We start from the raw sequence: 21,855 nt of genomic DNA, 5'->3' as shown, positions 1-21,855 counted from the left end.
TTTTCAACGTCTAAATTTGACTCCCACCCTTTTGGGCCTCCCAAGCCTTTTTTGGCATCCACTTGTTCTCAGCCTTTACTTTTTCCTTTTGGGACTCCCACCCCTTTTTGGCCTCCAGTCTTCTTATGGCCTTTCACTCCTTTCCAGCCTCCCACCCCTTTTCAGGCTCTGTGCAGCAAGCTGGCTGAGGAGGAGGAGGAGGAGGTCCGAGCTTGTTGCCACACGTCGGTGTTTGGCTCGGCAGAATTCCTTTCTTCCCTTTCCCGTCAGGGTCGGTGTCGGTGCCCGTTCCAGCAGGGTGGTGGTGGTGCACAAGGGCCTGGAGGCTCTCAGAGCCCATGTGCATTCAGGTGACACCACACTCTTGCACAGTCACTTTTGAACACCTGCATGTGAAGCACTGATTTGCAATGTCTGAACTCATCCCTTTGAATCAGCCTGACTTCACCTCAGTGAGCCGACTCCGAGCCCACGACCCCTTGTTATTTAGCTGTAATTTGCAGCAACTCTCTGACCCTTAATCTTTTCCTGGAGTGCGAAAGTTGCTTATCTCTGTCCTCTCAGGTGCATGGAAGGTAGCTTTTTAAAGCTTTATTTGGGAGCAATGATGTGTTGATATAACCCCTTGGACCTCCCAGCCTGCTCTGCTGCCACTGTGGGAGCGTGCGGTGTGTCTGCAGCCCCGGCGTGGTGTGTCTGGCAGTGACACACTTGCTGTCTGTTGGGTTAAAGGCCACTTTTATAGGCCAGTAGGACTCCTTCAGATCAGACTGTACTAATTAGTACCAATTAACCATTATCAGTGACAGACAGTTCTTACAGGCTTCATAAAAAAGTCCTGTTTCTTCAGTGAAGCCCCTGGGGGATGCAGAGCACTCACCCTGCCCACAGTGTCACAGCTTGTCAGGCACTGGGGTTGTGCTGGGGGGGTCAGGAGGGTCCATATCCCACAACCCCTTCAGTTTTGCACAATGCTCACTGATGGGCGAGAGAGAAGTCGTGAGCTGTCTTTTAATGCAAACTTTTGGCTGCTTTGTTCTCCTCACTTGAAAATACATCTGCTGGGCATTGCGTCTGGGGTGTTGTGCAAGATTTTGCTGTGGGTCTTCCTCTTCAGCACCCCACAGCCCCCACTGGGGGATGGGGCATCAGGAGACCCCGAGCTTTCACCCAGGCTCAGCAGCACATGGGGCTCAGCTACCAGTGTTTGCAGAGGAGACAGAACATGACGAATAGCCCACCAGTGCTTTGAAGTGCAGAGTGCTGCCCCGGGGCCATGGGCAGGCAGTCTGGCACTTTTGAATGTGGCAGAGAAGTCTCTGGGGTGGGCTGAGTGATCACAGAAACTTCACAAACCTCTGTAAGACTTCAGCATGCCACCAGGTGAGATGGCCATGGGTGGAGGAGAGTGGTCCTGGGGAGGTCCATGTGGGCGAGAGAGAAACAGGACCTTGTACAGCGATGTCTGGTGTGGGAAAAGCATGTGGGGTCTAACCAGGAGTGGTGGCACCTGGCTCAGGGTGGCTTTGTTCCTCCTGGAGGTGGTAGGTTTGGGTGCAGGTGTCAGCCACGGCTGGTACGGGGGAGCTCTGCCAGGACGAGTCCCCAGGAGGGAGCTGGGGTGTGTTGCAGCCGGTCGGAGGTGGCTCCCATCACTGACGGATGCTTTCTGTTTTTCTCTCAAATGTCTCCAGGCACTGAATGTTTAGGTCGCACCTTTCCAGGTAAACTGGGTAAGTGAAGTATTTCAAGAGTTGCCAAGATCTAATTACGAAGGCTGATTGCATGATTGCAGCTGCTGTACCATAAACACCCCGGTTACTCACTCCACGGAACGGGTGGGACGTTGCCTGGCCCCGAGAGCAGCAGGTACCTGCTGTTTGGGTGCAGAGGGGGATGCAGTGTTGTCTTCAGTGGCTGACTGTGCAAACCTGCTGTTTTTTGGCTATCTATACCTGGCTGCACTTTGGTAATCCTGGATGGGATTTTTTTCCTTTTGCTGTTCAATGTAGAACCATCTTCAAAAGCTGAATGTCTTTTTAAGCGCCAGTACTCTTCCATTTGCTGATACTCTGGCCAACTAATGAGCAGCACTACATCGAGGACAGAAACTTTCATAGTATTTTGTGAAAGTAGTGTGACAGTCTGAACCCTTTAACATCATGGGATGTGAGACTTCTCTTGAGTGTGGCTGGAGCTGCCTGTGTTCAGCAGACAAAATGAGGTGTTGGGAGCCCTCTTGAACCAGGCTGCTGGATTTGAGCTGAACCTGTTTGAAAAATAGCTTTTGCTGTTTTAAAAAGACATTGTTATAACATCTGTGTATCTGCCTCTCTGTTTAGAATCGAGTTTATGACAGTACCCCAAAAGTGAAGTGTCTTTGCTCAAATGTGGAGTCCCAAGCCCACTGGGAAAGGACCAGCAAAATAAAGTGTTAACAAGTGGTGAATAAATGATTTTAATAAATGGCTAATCAATTGCTATAGAGCCTGGGAAGTCAATAGAGCTTATGACCTTGGCTTATAACCACGCTCAGATCTTTAACGGGCTTATAATGCCTACAGATCATTCATTAGGCTTTTATCAAGCATCAGTTGGTAAAAGTCATAATCTAAAATAAGACAAAAAAAGAATTATTTCAGTTGCATTGTTTCGAGCCTGATGGCAGAATTTGGTTCCACAGCAGAATAGTCCTTATTTATGCAAAAAAGCTGTGAGACACCACTGGTCCCCCAGCAGCATTATCTTGGTGCAGACATCAGGCAGGGGAACTAAAGGAGCCAGAGGCTGGGATCAGCCCCAGTGCTGGGACACTCACACCAGTCCGTAGGGAAACTGTCCTGCAGCAGGCAATGGTTTATTTGTATTTATTTTATATTAATGCCTTAAGATTTCAGCAGGTAAGCCAGGCAGAGGGAGCCCCGGTGTCGCTGACGGTGCTCTGAGCAGCTGCTCGGGGCGTTTTTCACTCCAGCAAAAGGTGTTTGCTGTCACTCGACTGTTGTAAAACTCGCACCCGTTCTCTTGTCCTGTGATTTGGGAAGGCATGTGAGCGGGGTTGTGTTCTGGCTGTGCTGCTCTTCCTGCTTTCCCTGGTCTTCCCTGTCCCATTTTGTGTGTGTGTGTGTGTGTTTGTGCCTCGGGGAGGGAGTCAGAGATGCAAGTGAAAACATGCGGTTTTCTTAGAATATAAATAACAGAAAATTAAGCATAATTTTTGTTTGTTGTAGAGTCGTTCCCTGCAGTCTCCAGTTGTTTGCTCCTTTGCCGCGCTCATGTACTCTTTGGGTTTTTTCATCTTACCAGATGGATGCTATTTGGAGTGTGCTGTAGGACACTTTAGGGATCTTGCTGCGGGGTTAATTGTGCGCCCAGCGAAGAGCTGTGCTTGCAGACATCAGTGCATGCCCGGGCTTCTGAAAGACCCGGCTGCCAGACGGGGCTGCCTCTATCAGACGGCTTTTTGCCTCGCCTTTGTTGTCTGGGTCCTTGTCTGCAGCTCCAGCCTGGGCCAGCGTTCCCAGACATCGCCACCTCCACCATCCCCTTCCTCCCGGAGCGCCCTGGTGCTGCCTGCGGAGCCGGGACCCCCGGGCAGAGATGCCCGTGCCCATCCCTGGGATAAAGCCCTGCACGTGGCAGGGCAAAACACCAACCCTGGGCAGGGAGCACCACCTCAGACCGACTCAAAAGGGAGGTTTAGCTTTCTTTGGGCTTTTTTCTTGTGTGTTTTAAATATTCCACCATCTCCCCAGTAACTCCGGGGTGTCTCTGATGTGGATGTCAGACTTTTGGATTTCTGTAAATGACTTGTGCATCCTTCTCTTTCCTGCTGAGAGGGATCAGTGTGGCTGAGCATGGTGAGGCACTGCCATTCTCCCCCTGCACACGGAGCAAGAAGGGGTGCTGCAGTTTCTGCTGGGTTTTGTGTCTGCTGTCGTGCTTCTCACAAAGAGTGGCTGGGAATGGATGTGGAGAGGGAAGAGGGAATACTCTCAGCAAGGGCCGAAATGGCTATTCATCTGATTTAGGAGGAGATGCCGTCCTTGAACTCTGTAAAATCAAAGGGCAGGGTGGAGGGTTTGCACAAAACAAAATTCACATAGCTAAACATGTAACTACATGAAAGTACGTGATTTCTTAGAGGTTTGGGTGAATTCTGTCTGAGAGAAGCTGGGTCATGCTCCGCATTCACTGCAGTGCTCCCCTGTGAAAATGCCAGTACGCACCGTTCTTTACTTTATTGTTGTGGGTTTAGGCATTTTGTTATATTAGTCTTAAATGGGTTTGTTTCCATAGCTGCATATTGCTGATAAAATCCCAGTGTAGGATCTCTCAGTCTCCCTGTGCATGTGTACCAAAATAAATCACAGGCAGTTGTCAGAAGAAGAGCTGCTGCCATGGCAGGTGCCAAGCTGTGAGGAAGTTGGGGCTGGACCCTGCTGAGACTGCAGGTGTGTGACATCCCATCCTGGTGCCACCACGCAGTGTCCTGCCACAGCTCCCAGCTCTGTGGGCAGCATTGGTGCCTTGGTGGTCCCAGGGACCTGGAGCACCTGAGGAAGGAGCTGCTGCAGGAGAGGTGATGTTTTGGTAGTGGAGTAGGAAGCGATGGAGGCGGGGGCATAGAAACTCCCTGGCCCTCACCTTTTTTCAGGTAGAAAGGTGTGGTTGTGGTAGGGTATGCAGTTGAGGATTGGCATCAGGTGGCTGCCAGGATAACAAAACTCCTCTCCTGCTCTGAATTCACTGTATTCACCATCAGCTGTTAATATTTCACCTCTCATCAGAAGGGGGTGGGTTTTTCATGGCTATTAAAACTATCTCAGGGGCTGAGGCTGGTTTTGCTCAGCTTCACGCTGTAACTCCAAAGGTCTAGCCTGGGCCAGTGAGCACTGCTGATGCCCAGGGTGGTACCACACCAGTGCCATCAGGGGTCACAGTGTGTCCTGTACAGACAGGACGGAGCACATCTTCTGGCAGGAAACCCAGTTTCTGAGAGGTACTTATCTTTCCTTCAGGAAGAGTGAAACCAATGGTTTTTGTTTTCCCCAGAGTTCTGACCTGCAGGTTGGCAGGTTTTGGTGCAGGTCCAGCCCCACTGTGTGCTGGGTGTGCTCAGGGCAAGGTGATGCTCCTGGTCCCTGCAGTGGCATGGTCAGGGCATGGCCAAGGGCATGGCCAGGGCGTGGGAGCACCTGAGTCCTTGCTCTGAGGGCACGTGGGGGGCAGCTGGCCCGGAGTGCTTCCCCTCACTGCTCTGCCAGGGGTGTCCTTAACCCCCCCCCATGCTCTCTCTCTCCTTTAATGCATCTTTTTAAGTACTGGGTAATAGTGTTTTCTCTCTGGCAGAGATGAACAGAGGGCTTTTAATAGGTCTTTTGTTTTCTCTCCGTGCAGTTCCCTGGCAGTGACCTGCCATTCGCTCCAGCATTTATTTAGGGTATTTGTATTTTTATATGTGAGGACCTCAACACTGAGAAGCCAGGGGGTTTGTCCAGGGTCACACAAGAAATATGTGGCAGAGCTGGGGCTCGGCTTCAGCTTTTCTGAATGTTGAGCTGATCTCTGGGCTTGGCAGAGTGGGAATGTCGTGGTTTGTCCCGTTTTAACTGAGCCAGACAAGGAGGGAAGAAAATAAAGGCTCTGTGGAAGGAAGCATATTTTTTTTTACTCTCCCCTGTTGGCAGTCTGCATGGAGCTAGAATTGCACGATCAGTGTGTTCAGGAGCGTGAGGACTGCATGTGTGAAATACACGGAGGCAAAGGGAAACCCGGGGCTCCTTCATTTCCACTGATTCCAGCTGCGCTGGGGACTGGGAGCTGCCCTGCAAACTCAGCCCTGCTCTGGGGAGGAGGGGTGGGCTGTGCGTGCCCCCCCTCCCCGAGCAGGCGGTGGGTTTTTGGGGCGATGCTGTCGGTGGCTGCAGCTGGGATCGCCTCGTGCTCCTGCCCCGCAGCGCTGTGTGCCTGCCTTGTCTGAGGCAGCCCCAGCACAATGCTCGCCTTCACTCCCCGTCAGACGGGAGGTCTAGACGGTCTCCCTGCCTTTTGTTATCAGGGTCACAGGTTAGGGAGCGTTCCCAGCTCCTTTTCCCTCCGCTGGCCAGGAATCCTTCCCAGAACCGAGTGCCTGCAGAGGGGACCCCTCCGGAGGGAGTCACCCCACTACCCAAATGCACTTAGACTGAAAATTATTGTGGCAGCTCCCAAAAAGAAATGTGCTTTTGAAATGCAGTCGGGATCACCCCCACTCCAGTTCTTGCCGGCACAGATGCTCAGCTGACACCAGCTAAATAGAAACCTTTTAGCCCTTGCCAGTAAGTCTGGAGCAAACTGCCAAAAAGCATCGAGGACCAAGATACAAAACGAAGTCAGGCCTGAGCAAAGTACTTGCAAAGGAAAGATGGAACTGATGTGCTCTGTCTCTTGATTTTTAGCACATGAGATGCTTCAGTCTCGGGGTTTTGTTAAAATACAATGGTGGCATTTTAAAGGTTTTCAGCAGATACAAAGCAAGTAAGTCCCCTAGCAACAAAGGGAAGTTTTTTTTGCTTAATGCAGACTTTTTTTAACATGTAGCATTTGGGATTTTTTTTTCTCCCTCCTTAAATCAAGGATAGGTTTGGCTGAAGGAGAAGTTTTTAGTGGCTTTTAGACATATTTAGAGATGAGACTTGAACACTTCATGTGCATCTGCTTGTTGCCCTTGCCCCTGCCCCAGCCCACCCTGGCAGGCTGAGCTCTCCTGCAGCATCAGCCTTCTCCTGGCCAGGAGGTGCCTCTGTGCTGCAGCCCCTTGCTTGGGGTGGGAGGCAAAGAGGAGGGAACCATTTGATTAAAAGTTAGGAGCAACTTTTTTCTTCTTCCTGGCAAGAAGACATAACAAAAAAAAATTGGCAGATTCATGCTTTTTATTATTGAATTAAAATCTATTAAATAATATCAGAGAGCCAAAACCTGGAGTTGCTATTAGGCACTGCTCTTGGTGAAGTGAAACACTTATGGATCTGGCTCACTTCTGCATTTCGTGTGTGTGTGCATGTGTATCATGTGTGAAGAATGAGTCTATGAAGCTCCAATAGAGGGTTTTAAATAGAAATAACGCTGGCAGCTCTTTCTCCCTGAATCCAAGGCTATTATGTGTCTGGCTCTGGCCAACATGAATTGCAGAGGAAGTTCATGTGAACTCCATGGCTGATTTGGCAGCTGCACAGCCGTGCTGGGTGCGAAGCCCGGGCGCTGTTGAGCAGCAGCGATGACATTTTTTGGTGTCTGGTGATTTACCTCTTTGCAGAGGGCGAGGGGGGGTCAAGGGAGCCTGTTTCCCACCCCAGTCCTGGCACTTGCAGTGCTGGTGCAGGAATGGACACGTTGGGTGGTGGTGGCCCAGCTTCTTCCCCAAAGCTTTATCTGTGATCCCAGATGCTCCCGCTCTTGGGTGAATGTCACCGGCTTGCGCTGCCTGGGGCACGTGGGCCATCCTGGGGCACGTGGGCCATCCTGCTCGCAGTGGTGGAGACCCTGCAGCCCCCAAACCTGCCCCTCTTCTCCTGTGGAAATCCTCATGCAGCACTGGGAGCATAGTGCACCTGTGTGCACCACGGCAGCAGGAACAATTTGGGGTTAATTCCTCTGTGAACCCGCAATGCACCAAATGATGCTGCTTGTATGGGGCGTGGGGGGAAATAATGTTAAATTAAACTCTCCATAAGGGAAGAAAAGCATCCAGCCCCATTCTTTACTGCTCATTTTAGTAATTTCTTCCAGATAACCTACACATCTGTGTCAGTGCAATTAAAGTAGAAATTCTGTCTAATGAACAGTTGTAGCCCTTGGGCTATTGCGGAATGAACAATGAAGTTGGAAACAGTCTTATTAAAATAATAATTAAGAAACAAGAGTTGGGAGACAGAGGGAGGTGCAGACGAGGTGGTAGTGGGATGCTATAGGGTGAGGAGCAGAGAAGAACTGAGTTCATCCCCGTTTTGAACTTCCAGGGGTGACTCCCACCATGGGCTCCCCCCAGTAGAAGGGACTGGATGGTGCAGTTGGACCCGGGGCTGGGCACAGCCCAGTCCCCTTCCCTTGCCAGGGGCACGTGGTCATGCCATGGCACAACAAAACAGTCTCTAAAGCCAGTCTTGCACTTGGGTAAAAGCGTTGCCCCGGGGGTGCTGTTGGCCTGTGGGCACTGGCTTTGTCGTGAGCAGCTATTTTGTCTATATATTTTATTTTGAGTTTTTTGGTTCTTCAACAGCTGATAAGGCTCAGAGAGGGAGGAGAATGTTTTTTGTGTTAGACAGGATTATATCTTGTTTTGCCTTTTCCAGAAAACGGTCCTTTCTCAGTAAAAAAAACAATGCTGTGCACACCCACATAGTTTGCTTTAACCTTCCTTTTTCTCTTGCTTTCATGAGGACAGGGACTAACCAGGCTGAACTGTGTCAGTGATGGGGACTGGCCAGTTTTTCTCATGTGATGTAGATTGTTCTTTTGTTTTTAAATAACATTGAAAAGAAATTTTTTGTTTTTATTTAACCCTTGTGATTATGATAGTGTCTCTCCACGAGTTATCATTTTATGCCAGTAAAACAGTTAAAACTTGGAGCTGGCTTTTTCAAACTTAATACACTCCTATTTAGAAATGCATGTGCTGCAGAAAGCCACTGACATCTCAGAATAATAAAATAAATAAATAAAAAAAAGCAAATACCATAAAAAAAGAAACCAGACAAATCCCACTGGAATGATACATTGGAATGATTTTAGTGGGATTTATATCTATGAGCTGTGGGGTTTTTGTGGTTTTTTTCTTTTGAAATGGTTGTGAACCAGAGTGATTACTTATCATTTTCATTTTAACTCCATCTGACAAATCGTTTTAGATGGAGAAAGCAATACTGCATCTTTAAATGGCTACTCTGTCAGCGCATCTTGCAGGGCTTTAAATGCCCTTTGTTATCACAGTCTAGACAGGACGCAGGCGGAATATTTGATATGTTATAAGGCAAAGATGTGACAAGGTTGAATTAATTTACCGGCTTATTTAAAACTGAATTTCAAAACGGTTTTCCTTACAAACTTGTCTTTTTTTTTTCCTCCCTATCCTATATTTTTTTTTTCGAAGTTAGTACAGTATGTTTCAACTGTTTAGACTGGGAGAGGAGACATTGGCTTACTGCAGCCTGCAGTACTTTAATTGCCCTTTTTATGACTGTCTAGACATCATGCAGATGCATGTTTGTGGTGAGAAGACATTTCCCCCTCTGGTTATACGATAGTCTGAAACCTTTACATTCCCTATCTCCTTACCCCCTCTGCCTCGGAATGCGCTTTACTCCCTCCATCCCTGAAAATCACTTTTTCCCCTCTTGTTTTATTTTTTGAAGGACAGTTCAGCCCCCGTTTTCCTGCTCTTTCTGGCGTGCTGGTTTGCAGATGCTGGTGCTTTGGGGGGGATGAAGGTGTGAGGAGGGGGTGACTCCCGGGTCACACTGCAGCGGGCACAGCTGGGGGTGTCCCCGCACCCCCGTATCCCGGTGTGGGTGCGGGTCCCCGGCCGCGGGGCGCTCCGCCGGTGTAAGAATGAACATTTCAGCGAGGTTTGAATGGGTGCGGGAGTTTTAGTTATGCAAATCGATGCATTAATTAACCCCGTTGCTATAGCTACTGCTTTATTGTTAAATTCAGTGAAAAGGGGACAGGCTGTGTCCATGGATAATCCTCCCCTCGGTGCTCTGCCCCCATCCCGCCCTCCCGAGCGCCCCGCGCCCGGCGCGGGGCAGCTGCCGCCCGCATCCCGCATCCCGAATCCTGCATCCCGCGGGCAGGTGCCGGGGGAGCGCCGGGCCGGGAGCGGCCGGGATGGGCCAGCCGGGGCTCCGCCGCCTCCCCCCGAGCCCACTGTGGGGGCTGACCCGGGGTCGGCTCCCCGCAGCCCCCCCGTGTGTCTGGGGCTGCGCCGGGACGGGACGGGGGAGCGGGACAATGGGGCGGCAGGAGGGACACAGATGGGCCGGGATGGAGATGGGGAATTCTCGGAGATGGGGAGGAGAGCCCGAAATGGAGATGGGGATGCTCGGGGAGGGCAGGGGAGCCCAGCCCTGTTCTTGGCCCCACACCCTGCTTGTTATGGGGCTTCTCTTGGTATGCGCCCTAAAACCTGGATATGCAAACCCCCCCAACGAAACAGACTTCCCAGCAGATCTACTGTGGGAGTTAAAACCTTTCTCAGGCTGTTGCTACAGCTGAGGTGGAAGTAAATTTATTACCTTTAATTTTGTCAGATTTGGGGCGGTTGTACTCACCTCCCCCATTCACTCTGGTGTGTGTGTATATATATATATAAATATAATTTTTTTTCACATCTCTGTGAGAGTGTGCACATGCATTCGCTCCCATCTGGTGGTGGAGACCAGTTCAGACCAGTTCAGGAGCTGAACTTGAATCCCGTGGTGACCAGATGCAGTGTGCGTGTCTGGGCATTTGCATGCATTTTGCATATTTTTTCTTTTTCCTGCGATGCATAATTATGTCTGTAACTTAAGATTGTCCTTGTTCCGTGGGAGTAACTTACCTTGCCAAAGGTCACTCCTTTGGTAAGCAAAAGCTGCAGAGTGATGCAGATGATAACGGGGCTTAGGAAGCGGCAGAGGAGGGAGCGTTTCCCGCTGCTCGGCCCTGGACTGCGCTGAGGAAATCCGGTCGCAGTTCCAGCCCTGTCATGACCTGTGTGGCTTTGGCCAACTTGCTCAATCTGGGTTTCGACACCCGTCTGCGAGCCGGGGCAGCCCCTGTGGCACTGCTGCCCGAGGGTGCATGTCCTGGAGCCCCCAGGGGAACTACAGCCTCGGGGCGGGGGCATGGGGGTCCCTGGCACTGCTCCCAAAGGCTGACGGGCTCCTCGCTCCAAGCGAGGTGATGGGGGGGAGCCATTCACACAGGAGAAAGCTGTAGGAGCAGAGGTTCCCTGGCTGCAGCTCGTGGTGCTTCGTGGCTTCTCTGTGCCTCCACCACGTCCCTGAGCCGGGTGTTGGCGACTGTCGATGGGTGTCGTGTCTGTGGCACTGCCGCTGTCCCTGCGTCCCTCTCGGGGTACCCCTGCTCGAGGGCTGTTCCCACAGGACTTGCTGAGCACCGTGATGGGGGTTGGCACTGGGGCACCTGACACACAGTGGGCTCCAGCAGGGCCGTGGCTGAGTATGTTGGGAATTGACCAACAAATGGTTTTCCCAAGAATAAGTGGAAATGGAAACTTTCTAGGGGGGACAGCCAGAGTGGAGGGAAGTGGAAAGGGAGGACATTGGGGAGGGAGACCTGGTAAAACCCTGTACATACAGCATTTGTTCAGCTGGGAGAGGCTGTGGTCCCTGCTGATGGCAGCTGTAAACCCCCATCTCCACTGGCTGTTGCACTGTGAGTGTCCCACGTGGAGCAGGACAGCCTGTGCCATCTCACTGCTTTGCAGGCGAGGGGAATGCTTTGCTGCTCCCTGCCTTTCTGTGCAGTGCACCGGGTCCTCGTGACCTCCAGAATTAAAGTTGCCTTGTTTTGCTGGGCCTGGTGACAAGTGAATCCCATATTCCTTGGTGTCTCTGCAGCAGCAGCAGGAGGAGGGAGCAGGCTCCAGCACTGTGGGACGTGGTGCAGGTGGCTGTGGCTGACTGAGGCTGCAGGTGCCCTGTCGGTGCGAGGCAGCTCCGTTGCAGTGGGAGACAGGGCTGAAAGGAAGCTGGAATCGGAAACCCCATCCCTAATTGCCGTTAGCTTTCTGGAGAGGTGGCAAAGCCCTCCCTGGATGGAACACTTGCTCTCCTTGCAGCGTCCGCGTCTGGCAATTTGTCTGTCGAAACAGATGTGGGCAGCGACAAACATCTATTTCTATAACTAGAAACAAATTTGGTAATTGCCTCTTTCAACAGGACTTGCTCAAGCAGGAAATGAAATTCCTAAATGGCAGTTAGCAAAAGTATTTATAGCTAAGTTCATAAATGAGATGTGCTTTCCTTTGTCATGAGTTTCTGCTGGGTGGAAGGAAAAAAAAAACCCTACAGTAGCAAGCCACATATTGATCAGGAGTGTTTCCAGCGTATACGAAAATACTTATTTATTCATGTGTTTATTTTTACTGGCTGTTAGAAATACCCCTGACAAACAAAACCTGTCTGATCTTTTAGGGTCAGCTGGTAGGGTTTGATCCAGATATTGTTTATTTTCAGTCATTATTTGGTAGATTTTTTTTGTCCTGGTTCAGGCTGTTTATGATTGCAAATGGTAAACTCTTGTTCCTGTGTCCCTCTCTGGGTGCTTATGTTGAAGGGGGGAGGGTGATGCTCTGTCCTCACCCCTGCCCAGACATCTTCCAGGCCTGATGCCATCGTGCTGCCCCTGGGGGATCAGGAGATACTCTGGATATTCTCAGCTTGGTGGGGGCCGTGAGCCTTGCTCCACGTTTTCTAGTGAGCAAGCAGATTTACCTGCTTTTAAGTGCAAAATCAAAATGACTTTATTCTTTTAATCCAGTTTAGCTGTTCTCACCCTTGGGAGTAACTTCAAAAGCAAGGTACTCCTTCCAGCCATCTCGGCAGGCTGGGATCAGGCTCACTGTGCATGAAATACCTTGTCTCAAAACCCTCGACAAGGGGAGGGTGAGAGAAATAGGCACAAAAAGGGAGAGAAGAGGTTGGCATATGCAAGATTTTAGAGTCTGGGTGTCCCAAAGAACCTTGTTAGTTCTCATTGCTCCGAGGGAGCTGTTTCATGTCTTCAGGAGTTTCTCTAAACACGTCTCCCTTTGACAGGTCTCTGCTCGGAGCCGGGAAGTGTCCCAGCTGACAGAGCTGCTGACCCAGCTCTCACGTTTGCCATTTCCATGTAAAAGCTGGGTTCCACCGTGCTGATCCTGCCTTTCTGGCCCTTGAATGCATGCCCTGCTCCCTGTCCTGCCACTGAGCCATGTGAGCTCAGGAAGGTCACCTTTTGAAAACAGGCCCAGACTGTTGCTGTGTTTTAAGAACTGAAAAATTTTCTGAAGCTCGACCAGTCTGATGTTTCTGTGGCTATTAAGCATGAAATGGGGCCGTTTCCTTTAAAACAAACAAAGTTGGGGGTGGGGGTGCAGGACGAGGCCATCATTTGTCACTGACTCAGAGGACGTGATGCTTGATTACCCAAGGTGACAGATGAAGAAAAAGAACTATATTAAACACACTTACAACCCAAGAATTGGCACTATGAACAGGACTTCTTGGGGCCCCATCAGCTGTTTGCCAGCAATATTTTTTCTAAACTGGCTTCTTTTTTGAGTCCTACTTGCTCCCTGCCCTCCTTCCCCACTCTCAGCCTGCCGTCACTGTGTCATTTCTGCTCATTACCTCAGGACTGGCCGTGCTGAATCTGGAGATGCAGTTTAGCTGTTAACTGTACTGATGATGCATGGAGCAGGCCCAGATCCAACGGGCTCTTTCCAGCTGTCCTGCCTGTTGTCACGGGACTGATCCTGGTCTCTTTGATGCCTCAGTGTTGCTGCAGCTCCAGGGTGCTGCTGGTTGGAGCCAACCTCAATATCGAGATCATATTCTGCACTTACTCCAGTACTTCCCGTGCTCCCTTGTAAACAAATACAATTGCTGATGGTCTGATGGACCCTTCCTATCTGGTTTTATGGAGGTATTAGAAGATAAATGCAGCAGATGCTAATACAAAAATAGTGCAGTAATGACTTCGCCTGGTCTGATTGTTTCTAAGATGACCTAACAGACAGTGGGGAGGGTGAGTAATCTGCCATCTGAAGTTCTTTGTTCTTTCATCTCTTCTTCCCTGTCCTAAGAGGGAGAACATTGGTCTCTTTAAGGAGTGGAGCTCAGCATCTGGTGGATGAAATGGACTCTGAACCAGGAGCAGCATTTGGTGCTGCACCCTCTCTGTCAGCCTTTGGATTCCAGCTGTTGCCTGGAGCTGTTTTGGTTCTTGCTTAAATTAGAGCAGTTCAAATGTAATATTTAGCATAATGGGCATGTCCCTTTTCCAAGCAGGGCTGGGAAGGATGTGCCAGGGCAGAGCTGCTTGCACTGGGCAGTGTGGCTGCTGTGCCAGGGTATTTTTCCCCATGCTGTATGAGCAGGGAAGGGCAAGGGGTCCCACACTGACCCTGCTGCCACTCCAGTGGGATGCTACAGAGTCTGAGTCCCTGCAGCCACTCACTGAGGAGCTGGGAGTTTATTCCCTACTGAAACCATAGCTCAGGAGGGTGACTAGATTCAGATGGCTCTTTTCAAATTCACATTCTTTAGCTTTGCATAGAAAAAATCTACTCTTTGGCTACACTGCTCAACCCACATCCTTTCACAGAGGCTTTGATGAGCATCTGGCATAACAACTGCACCTCTGCTGGACTCAGTTCTGCTGAGTTTAACCCTCAGGTCCTTCCAGGGACTGCTCCAAAGTGTGCCCACATTTTGCTTTAACATCTATCCCTTGTTCTCCACAAGTATGCTTGCAGCTGGCAGGCAAAAAATCTTGGGGCGGGCAGGGCTCTAAACTGAGCACAAGGACTGGACAGACCTCAGGCCAGCTCTGTGGAGCTCACTTTGGTCCAGGCCTGCTGCAGACTGGTTAAGTAACATCAGCACTGGCCTTTCTGGTTCTCTGCTTGCAAAAGTCAGCATGTTGGTGTGTGTAAGGCAAGGTGGTACGGGGTGTCCTCAGCTTTCATTCTCCAGCAGTGATTAGGACTTGTTTTGTGCCCTAATTATTGGGGCGTGCAAGGTAGTGGTAGGCTCCCAGCTGTTCATGGCAAGGGCTGTCCTTGTGTGTCTCCTTGTTTTTGAGGGTGCCTCTGGGCACCACTGAAGCTGTGGTGCTCTGAAATGTCAGCGAAGACTGGGGAGGGGAGCGAGTCGGGCTGTCAGGGAGCTGACAGAATGGATAAGAGTGTCTCCTCCTCCTCTGCAGCCTGCTGGTGCCCAAGCCCCTGCCCTTGCTGCTGCCTTCAGCCGGAGATGTGGGTGCTGAGAACGGCTGAAAGTCAGACCCATCACTTCTAGTTTAGGGCAGTGTCTCTGCCTACCCACTGGCAATGAGTTTCGTGCGAAGGCGGCAGCCCAGGTCTGTTGGAGAAAATGCTGGGTCATGTCCTTCGTCTGCCTGTCAAAGCCCCCTGGTGGGTAGGGGAGCAGGCAGGGACCTCTGGACCAGCAGCTGAGAAGGATGTTTGCTAAAGGGTGCTAATGAAGCAACCCAGGTTTTGGGTGCTGATAGACACTGATGCTGGGAGAAGGGGACCTTGGTCTGCCCCTATTCAAGACTTGTTTTCCTCTTTGAGGGACTGCACAAGCTGCAAAGCTGAGAAGCCTTTAAGGTTACTGATCTGAAACTGTTCTTGGCTGAAATCCTTGAGCATCCCTGCTGGGTGCCCCACAAACATTGTAAGTGCAGGATTTGGGGAGTCATGAGCAGGGAGGAAAAATGCATGGATGCTCTTCAGCTCCAAGCTTCAAATTAATGGAGGTACCAGTCTGATTTGGACTGATTTCTCCCCACCAGCTTCGTGTCTCTCTTGTGTGGTTTCATCTACACATGCCCAGTCAAAAGCCAGCTGTACCCTTATTTATGTTTTCTGTGTGCTTTTTTTGACGTAACTAAAGCGCTGCCATCAAGGGCTACGAGGAACTTCTTCAAACAGAAGATGCCTAAGGGTGGGGGTGGATGAAAAGATGAGAAAATTGGGAGGAGAGGGAACTGCAGTCAGGACTGTGCACATCTCTGCTGTGTCTTGCTCTGAGTCGTGCAGCCAGGGCAGCTCTGTGGATATCAGAGGTGTTAATGGAAAATCGGGGATGAAAGTGCTCGCTGCAGGTTTGTCAACACTTTTCATTAATTCATCCAGTTAATTTTGCCGTGTCTGGAAAGATTCTGTGTGTGTGTAGAGACTTTCTTTTCTGGAGTGTGATGGGGGTGCATGGAGGACAGTGTTGCAGTCAGTTGAACTTACCCTAAATCCCCAAGGATTACAGAAGAAGCCAGGACATGCAGTGTGACATTACAGTGTCCCCATGTTTAGGTGACAGGCAGCAATTCATTTACAGATTTCAGGAGCTTCAGGACAGGTCATGACCTGACTGTCTCCAGTCCCTGGGGGCTGTGCCAGAGTCTGGTACTGCTCACCAGGTGCTGGTACTGCTCACCAGGTGCTGCTGCTGGATGGTCCCCACTGAGATGCCCCACTCTGTGTCACTGCAGGCTCTTGGCTGGAATCTGTTGACTCACAGTGCTGAGTCACCTGGTGAACTAGGCTCTGTAAATAACCACGGGCACCAAGGAGCAGAAAGTGCTGCTTCACAGTTGGAGCAGGGGCTCTCGGGGCAGGCAGAGAGACGCTTTTCTTTCTCTAAGCCTCCCCAAGCTCTGTGCATTGTGCTGACAGGTATCCTGCTGCCAGCCCACACACCTAAGGGCAGGTCACTGGCAGAGGGCTCGGGTACCCTGTGCTGTGGATTCCCTGGTCACACTTATAGGTTTGTGCCCAGTAATTGTGTCCTGTTGCCAGTGATTTCTTCGGCTCCGTGCCTGCACTGAGGGCTGAGCTCCTTCTGCAGTCCCAGGAGGGACCAAGTTCCTCAGTGAGGCTGAGTCAGAGCTGGTCTTGTTCCTGAGCTGAGTGACCCAGGGAAAGACTTTGTCCCTCTGCAGTAGCTGGGCTGGGAGCCTGAGTTTAGCACTTGGCAGCTGATCTCAGTGCCTGGGGTCAGGGTGAGCACTCTTCTGCCTCACCGTGGTGCATCTCCTGTGCCAGGCTTTGATCCAGCTGCTTGCCCTCTTTGGCTTCCCAGGAACCTGAATGACATCATTCCCCACCATCTATCCGTGCATTGACTCCATCCATAGGCTATGGCCTTGTCATCCAGGAGGGAGGGAGGCTGTGATGTGCCACCACTGTGGGCAAAGCCTTGCTCTGAAACCCTGGCTGGGGTGGGCAGAAGGGCTGCAGGGCAGGACGGGGCCGGGGAGCTCATGTGACCTGCCATGAGAAGTCATCCATAGCCTGTGTCTTCTGGAGACTAAAGAGGTGCTGCCCAGGTTTGTACCAGACTTGATTACATCTCTTTGTCCTTCAACAGGGAATTTAGAAAAGCCTCAGTCTGTTTGTGCCTGTTTTATTGAGGCTTGTCAGGCAGCAGCAGGAGGGATCTCTGTGCAACACTGCCCCATTGAGCTGTGGTGTAAAAGTTGTTGGAAGTGTATTGGAGAAAGTGAAGATCAGAGGTGGAGGGAGGCTCAGTACATTCAGCTTTCCTTGGCTCCTTACATTAGGCACTTACAGGATTTTTCTCTGGGTACATAAGTGACATTTAATTAAAAATAATCCTTATGTACAGTGGCAGTGATGGCACACAGTGATTCAGGGGGAAATGCTGTTTCCACAGTTCTCTGAAACTTCTAAAATGGCAAAATCCGCGTTGTTCTCAGTCCCTTTTTAGTCTCCCTGACTCTTAATCACTTCCTTTTGGATTTTTCTGCTGCTCAGATTCGTATCAGTTTCTAGATTAGGGGAAAGCTTTCATTTCAAACCCACGTTCTCCCTTTGCTGTGACCTGTGCTGTTGCAGATGCTGGGACACTGTTGGAAGTTGCCCTGTGGTGGAGGGTCTGTTCCCAGCGCTCCCAAGGCCCAGAGGAGGCTTTGCCTTACTCTTGCCAGCTCTCCTCTCCATCAGGCACACAGAGCGAGCTCAAAACACAGGTTTAGGTGTAAGGTATTTTCCCAAAGCATGCTGAGGAAACAAGTGATAGTGGGGCTCTGATGCTGAGGGACTGTCTTGGGAACATTCAGAAGCTGAGATGCATATTCCATCCGTCCTGGGTAAAAATTAATTGTTGGTTCATTAACTTTGAACAGCGAGGCTTGTTTGGGAGGTATCTCACCCTGCCTGGATTGCCTCACACGGGCTGATGTCCACCAGAAGATGAAATCAGCAGCAGGAGTTGTTTCTCCACACCCTTAAGAGCATGTTTTGGATAGTCTGTGTGAGCTTGTGATCAGACTTATCATACTTTAACTGACCCAGCAATGTTTCGAGTCAGAACTAAGGGATTTTTAATGTCAAAAATACCCAGAGGAAGTGAAAGGAGAAGCAAAGTGTTCTGCAGGAGATTCTCTCCTGGCTTTAATTTTGTTGCAGCAAAAACAGACCTGGGTTTTAGCATGGTGCACCACAGCATTTATGATGACTGGAACTGGGGTTTTTTAAAGTTTGTGGGGTTTTTTTTTCTTAGGAATCATGGCTAGTGCAACTACATTTGTTCAGCTTAGCCGTTATCTCCTCAGTAACTTCACCTCTCATCATTACAGTATATACAGAAATTGTAATTGAATCTTATGGATAGTTGGTTTGACCTGCAGATGTGTATTATACCTGGCTGACTACAAAGGTCATCTTGGCTGAGGCCCTGTCTGAAAGCTGTTCTGTCCACTTTTAAGTAATAGCTGCAGAATGAGTGCAGCAAAGTACAGGTTTTTGGGGTTTTTTTCCTCCTTTATACTTGCCGGTGGTTTAGAGCGTTTGTCTTCCTCAGAGATAGCCTATGTGGAAGGAAGAGCATTAATAAAGTTTATAGTAAGCATTTTATGAACTGTAGTGTAGCTGTAAAAGGTAAGGCAATGCATTTAAAGTGTGTCCCAGCCTCACCTCCCCTGCGGCCCTCGTGAGCCGCGAGGGTGTGCAGAGGCTCGGCGCTCCCAGAGTCACCGTTGACTCAAATCACCCTCCTTGTAAAAATATTAATGGATTTTCAGCCTCTGGGTGCCAGGTATTTTGTTTATGGGCACTCGAGGAAGCTCAGAAGATGCACCTTCCTGCAGCTGCTTCTGTGGAGCGGTGAGCGTGGTCCGCAGTGGGACGAGTGGGGTCGTGCCAGTGAGGTGCCCCCCACGTCGGCTCTGAATTCCGAGCACTTTAGGGCATTGTGGTCTTGGTGGGCAGGGGGTGGGCAGCAAGGACATGAGCTGCCTCCTGGATACACCTCCAAGCAGGAGAGCAGGCTTTGGGAAGCAGCGGAGTCTCCGATCGCTCGTTAATGTGAAACCCTCGCTCAGGGCCACGCGTGGTTGGAGGTGGCAAGCGAGCGGTGAACGTGAGGAATGGGACATGACAGGAGGTTTGACTCGATCACGAACACCCGGCTCGGGGATGGTGAGAATCTGGGGGGGAAAATTGCTTTAGTTGCAAAACGGTTGCACGCACGGTGACCGGCTCCCGGAGCTGCCGCGTCTAGACAGGAAATACGGAAAAGCAGGTTGTGTCACTTAAATGTGATGTCTGAACCTGTTAGTTTGAAACGTATTCTGGAATAAAAATTATGCAAAATTAAATTAGTGTGACCTTGCTTTGCATTTGGAGGCGGAATATGCCCATCTTGTAAAGCCTAGTGCATTTATAACACTTCCCCTGGGGAAAATTACAGAGAGAAATGGAATGAGGTCTCTTCTAATTGAAAAGTGACAATGATTAGGAAGCCAAATACAAAATGTGTTGAGTATTTTTTTTCTTGTTTTGTTGTGTGTGTGTTTTTAAGAATACCAGTAGAATTATAAATTATGTGCTTTGCAGTTTGGCTTGTTTTTCATTCCCCAAAGGCTTTTTATTAGCATAGCAGCTGAATTGCACTTGTATAATAATGTATTAACTCAAACTTGGGGTTTTTAATGATCTTTCTTCATTAGTTTGACTGAGCTGCTTGGATAAAATCTTACTGAGTATATCCAGCTTTTCAGTGTGTTGGGTTTGTTTTTCCCTTCTGCAAATGAAGCCCATGAAGACAAGTTAAAACAGAGGGAGAGTTGGCAGAAACTTTGGTGCCTCGAGTGGGAATGAGTCTCTTGAAACTTGAAAAGCACAAATTGAGTGTGTGGGCCTTTTTTTGGTTTGGTTTGACTTTTATTTTATTTTTTCCAAAGGCCAGATTGGGCAACATGAGTGTTCTTGGGATTAAAGCTCATCTCTGCATATGGGATGGGTTTGCTCCTGGGCATGGCGAGGCTGGGCAGCTCCTCACAGCCTGGGCTTGGGATAGAGATGGGGCAGGAGGAACATCCCTGCTGGAAAGCAGAGTCCCCTTTGTTCTGGTCCTCATCCTGTGCCTTCCTGTTGCACCTGTTGGCAAGTGTTTTGTAATACTCCAGTTCCAGGAGTCCCAGAGCACTGAAGGCTGAATGGGGGTGGACGAGACGCAGGCGTGTTGTCCTAAACCCTGATGGAATTTCCACCCTTTCTTCTGCTTCAGGCTCTGCTGGTTCTATGTCTATATGTGTGTGGGGGGAGCCTGGTTTAGGTCATTTGTAAGTGACACATCTTGTGTGTGTTCCCTCCTTGGAAGGAATTAGGGCAGCACTTCTGATGGCCAAAACTTCACCTGGGTCACCAAAGTACCAGGACCAATTTAGCAAGGTTTGGTTCATTTAAGGGACCTCTCATCCTAGGAAAGGAACTTTCCTTTACAACTACTTTAGTCTTGTTTTTCTTCAGAAATACCTTTTTTAACAGAAAAGGAAGTTTTCCATCACTGGCTCCATTTATATTTTTTCTTGTGTTTTCTTACCGTGGCCAAAGCACATGGTGCATTTGAGGCTGAAGTGACTCATCTTCCTAAAAACTTCTGGGTTTCTTTTTTCTTTTTTTTGTTTAGTTTTTTCTTTTCCATAACGAATTCTGAAAAAAAAAAAAAAATGGGCTCTGCACCCAGGCTGTGTGGCTGCTCTGCAGCATATGAGCTGTGTTTAGAAGAAATGAGCTCTTGTTTGAGCCAGTTTCTCCAGCACAAGGCACCACTGGCAGCTCCTGGGTCCGGTCACCTGTCATTCCCAAGGGTGAGCTGTGCTGCTTTGGGGCTGGATCAAATGGTTGGGAATCTGGGGGGTTTTTTATCCATGCTCTTCCTCTCACAGTGGCGTGGGGCACCTTGCTGGGGTTGCTGTGAAAGACCCAGAGCTTGTCCTTTAAGATGAAAGGCATTTTCAAGGCAAAACTCCTTTTGCAACGTTTGGCTTTTAATCCCTCTCTCCCCACCCCGTGTGCATCCTTCTGGTGTAGAGGAGCTGCGTTTTAGGGGTGCTCCAAGTCCCTCACTCGAAGTGCCAGATAAGGCTCCTGCTTTCAAGGCATAATTCTGCTTTCTGCAGGCAGTGGGCAGTGGCAGAAATAGCTGCTGTTTAGCAGAAAGAGCTCCAAGGTAACTGGCAGTGCTCACCACCTGGACTGTTTTCTTGACATTTATTTGCTTTTACTGGCACTCAAATGCCACCTGTCAGGAGAAAACTTTCCACAAAAAAAAAAAAAAATAATAATAAATTTGCCTGACTCAGCAGAAGCCACCCCAGCTGGTGTGAGTGGTGTGATGCTGCCCTTGGAGGTCTGCTGGGCCTTGCCATGTATATACAAACATATACGTGTGTGTCTGTATAGATTAAATACAGATGGCAGCATCCACGATAGCTTAGGGCACAGCTTTCCTAAACTGGATTTTATAGTTGTCCCTACTGAGAAGCAAACAAAGTGTAAATCCCCAGAACTATTAAATGTTGCTGGTCTGGCCCCTCCTTTATGTTGGGCAGTGGAGTTGCTGCTGCCCAGCCCTGGGCACTGTTGGCACAAGGGGGTTTGGAGGGAAGTAGCTGAGTGTTTTGGGGATGGCAGGTATTCCCTGGCTGCCAAATGCATGGAAATAACGACCCAGGGAGTGCTACGTTCGCCTCTAGTACTCAATTTTCCTAAGCCTCAGAGAGGTGTGAGGAATTATTTCCTTAGGAAATTTTAGGAGTGGCTTCTTACTGCCTCCTGCCAAGTGTCTGCAGAGTTAA

General features: G+C 49.8%; 1 protein-coding gene across 3 annotated transcripts in view; it reads left to right on the top strand.

Moving 5' to 3' along the window:
• The window catches only part of PMEPA1 (prostate transmembrane protein, androgen induced 1), a 49,432-nt gene that overhangs the window by 14,177 nt on the left and 13,400 nt on the right, over positions 1-21,855 (top strand). For 2 of the 3 annotated variants that reach the window (XM_051802838.1, XM_051802839.1), the window contains exon 2: positions 1,695-1,733. The exons of the other annotated variant lie outside the window; for it this stretch is intronic. In XM_051802838.1, coding sequence (XP_051658798.1) covers positions 1,695-1,733 — 39 coding nt within the window. The remainder of the gene's footprint in view (positions 1-1,694; positions 1,734-21,855) is intronic. 3 annotated transcript variants of the gene reach the window in all.

Source organism: Manacus candei, unplaced genomic scaffold, assembly GCF_025592945.1.
Source record: "Manacus candei isolate 608988 ecotype Guabito, Panama unplaced genomic scaffold, ASM2559294v1 h1tg000057l, whole genome shotgun sequence".
NCBI classification, from domain to species: Eukaryota; Metazoa; Chordata; class Aves; order Passeriformes; family Pipridae; genus Manacus; species Manacus candei.
This window is presented reverse-complemented; position numbering and strand designations above follow the sequence as displayed.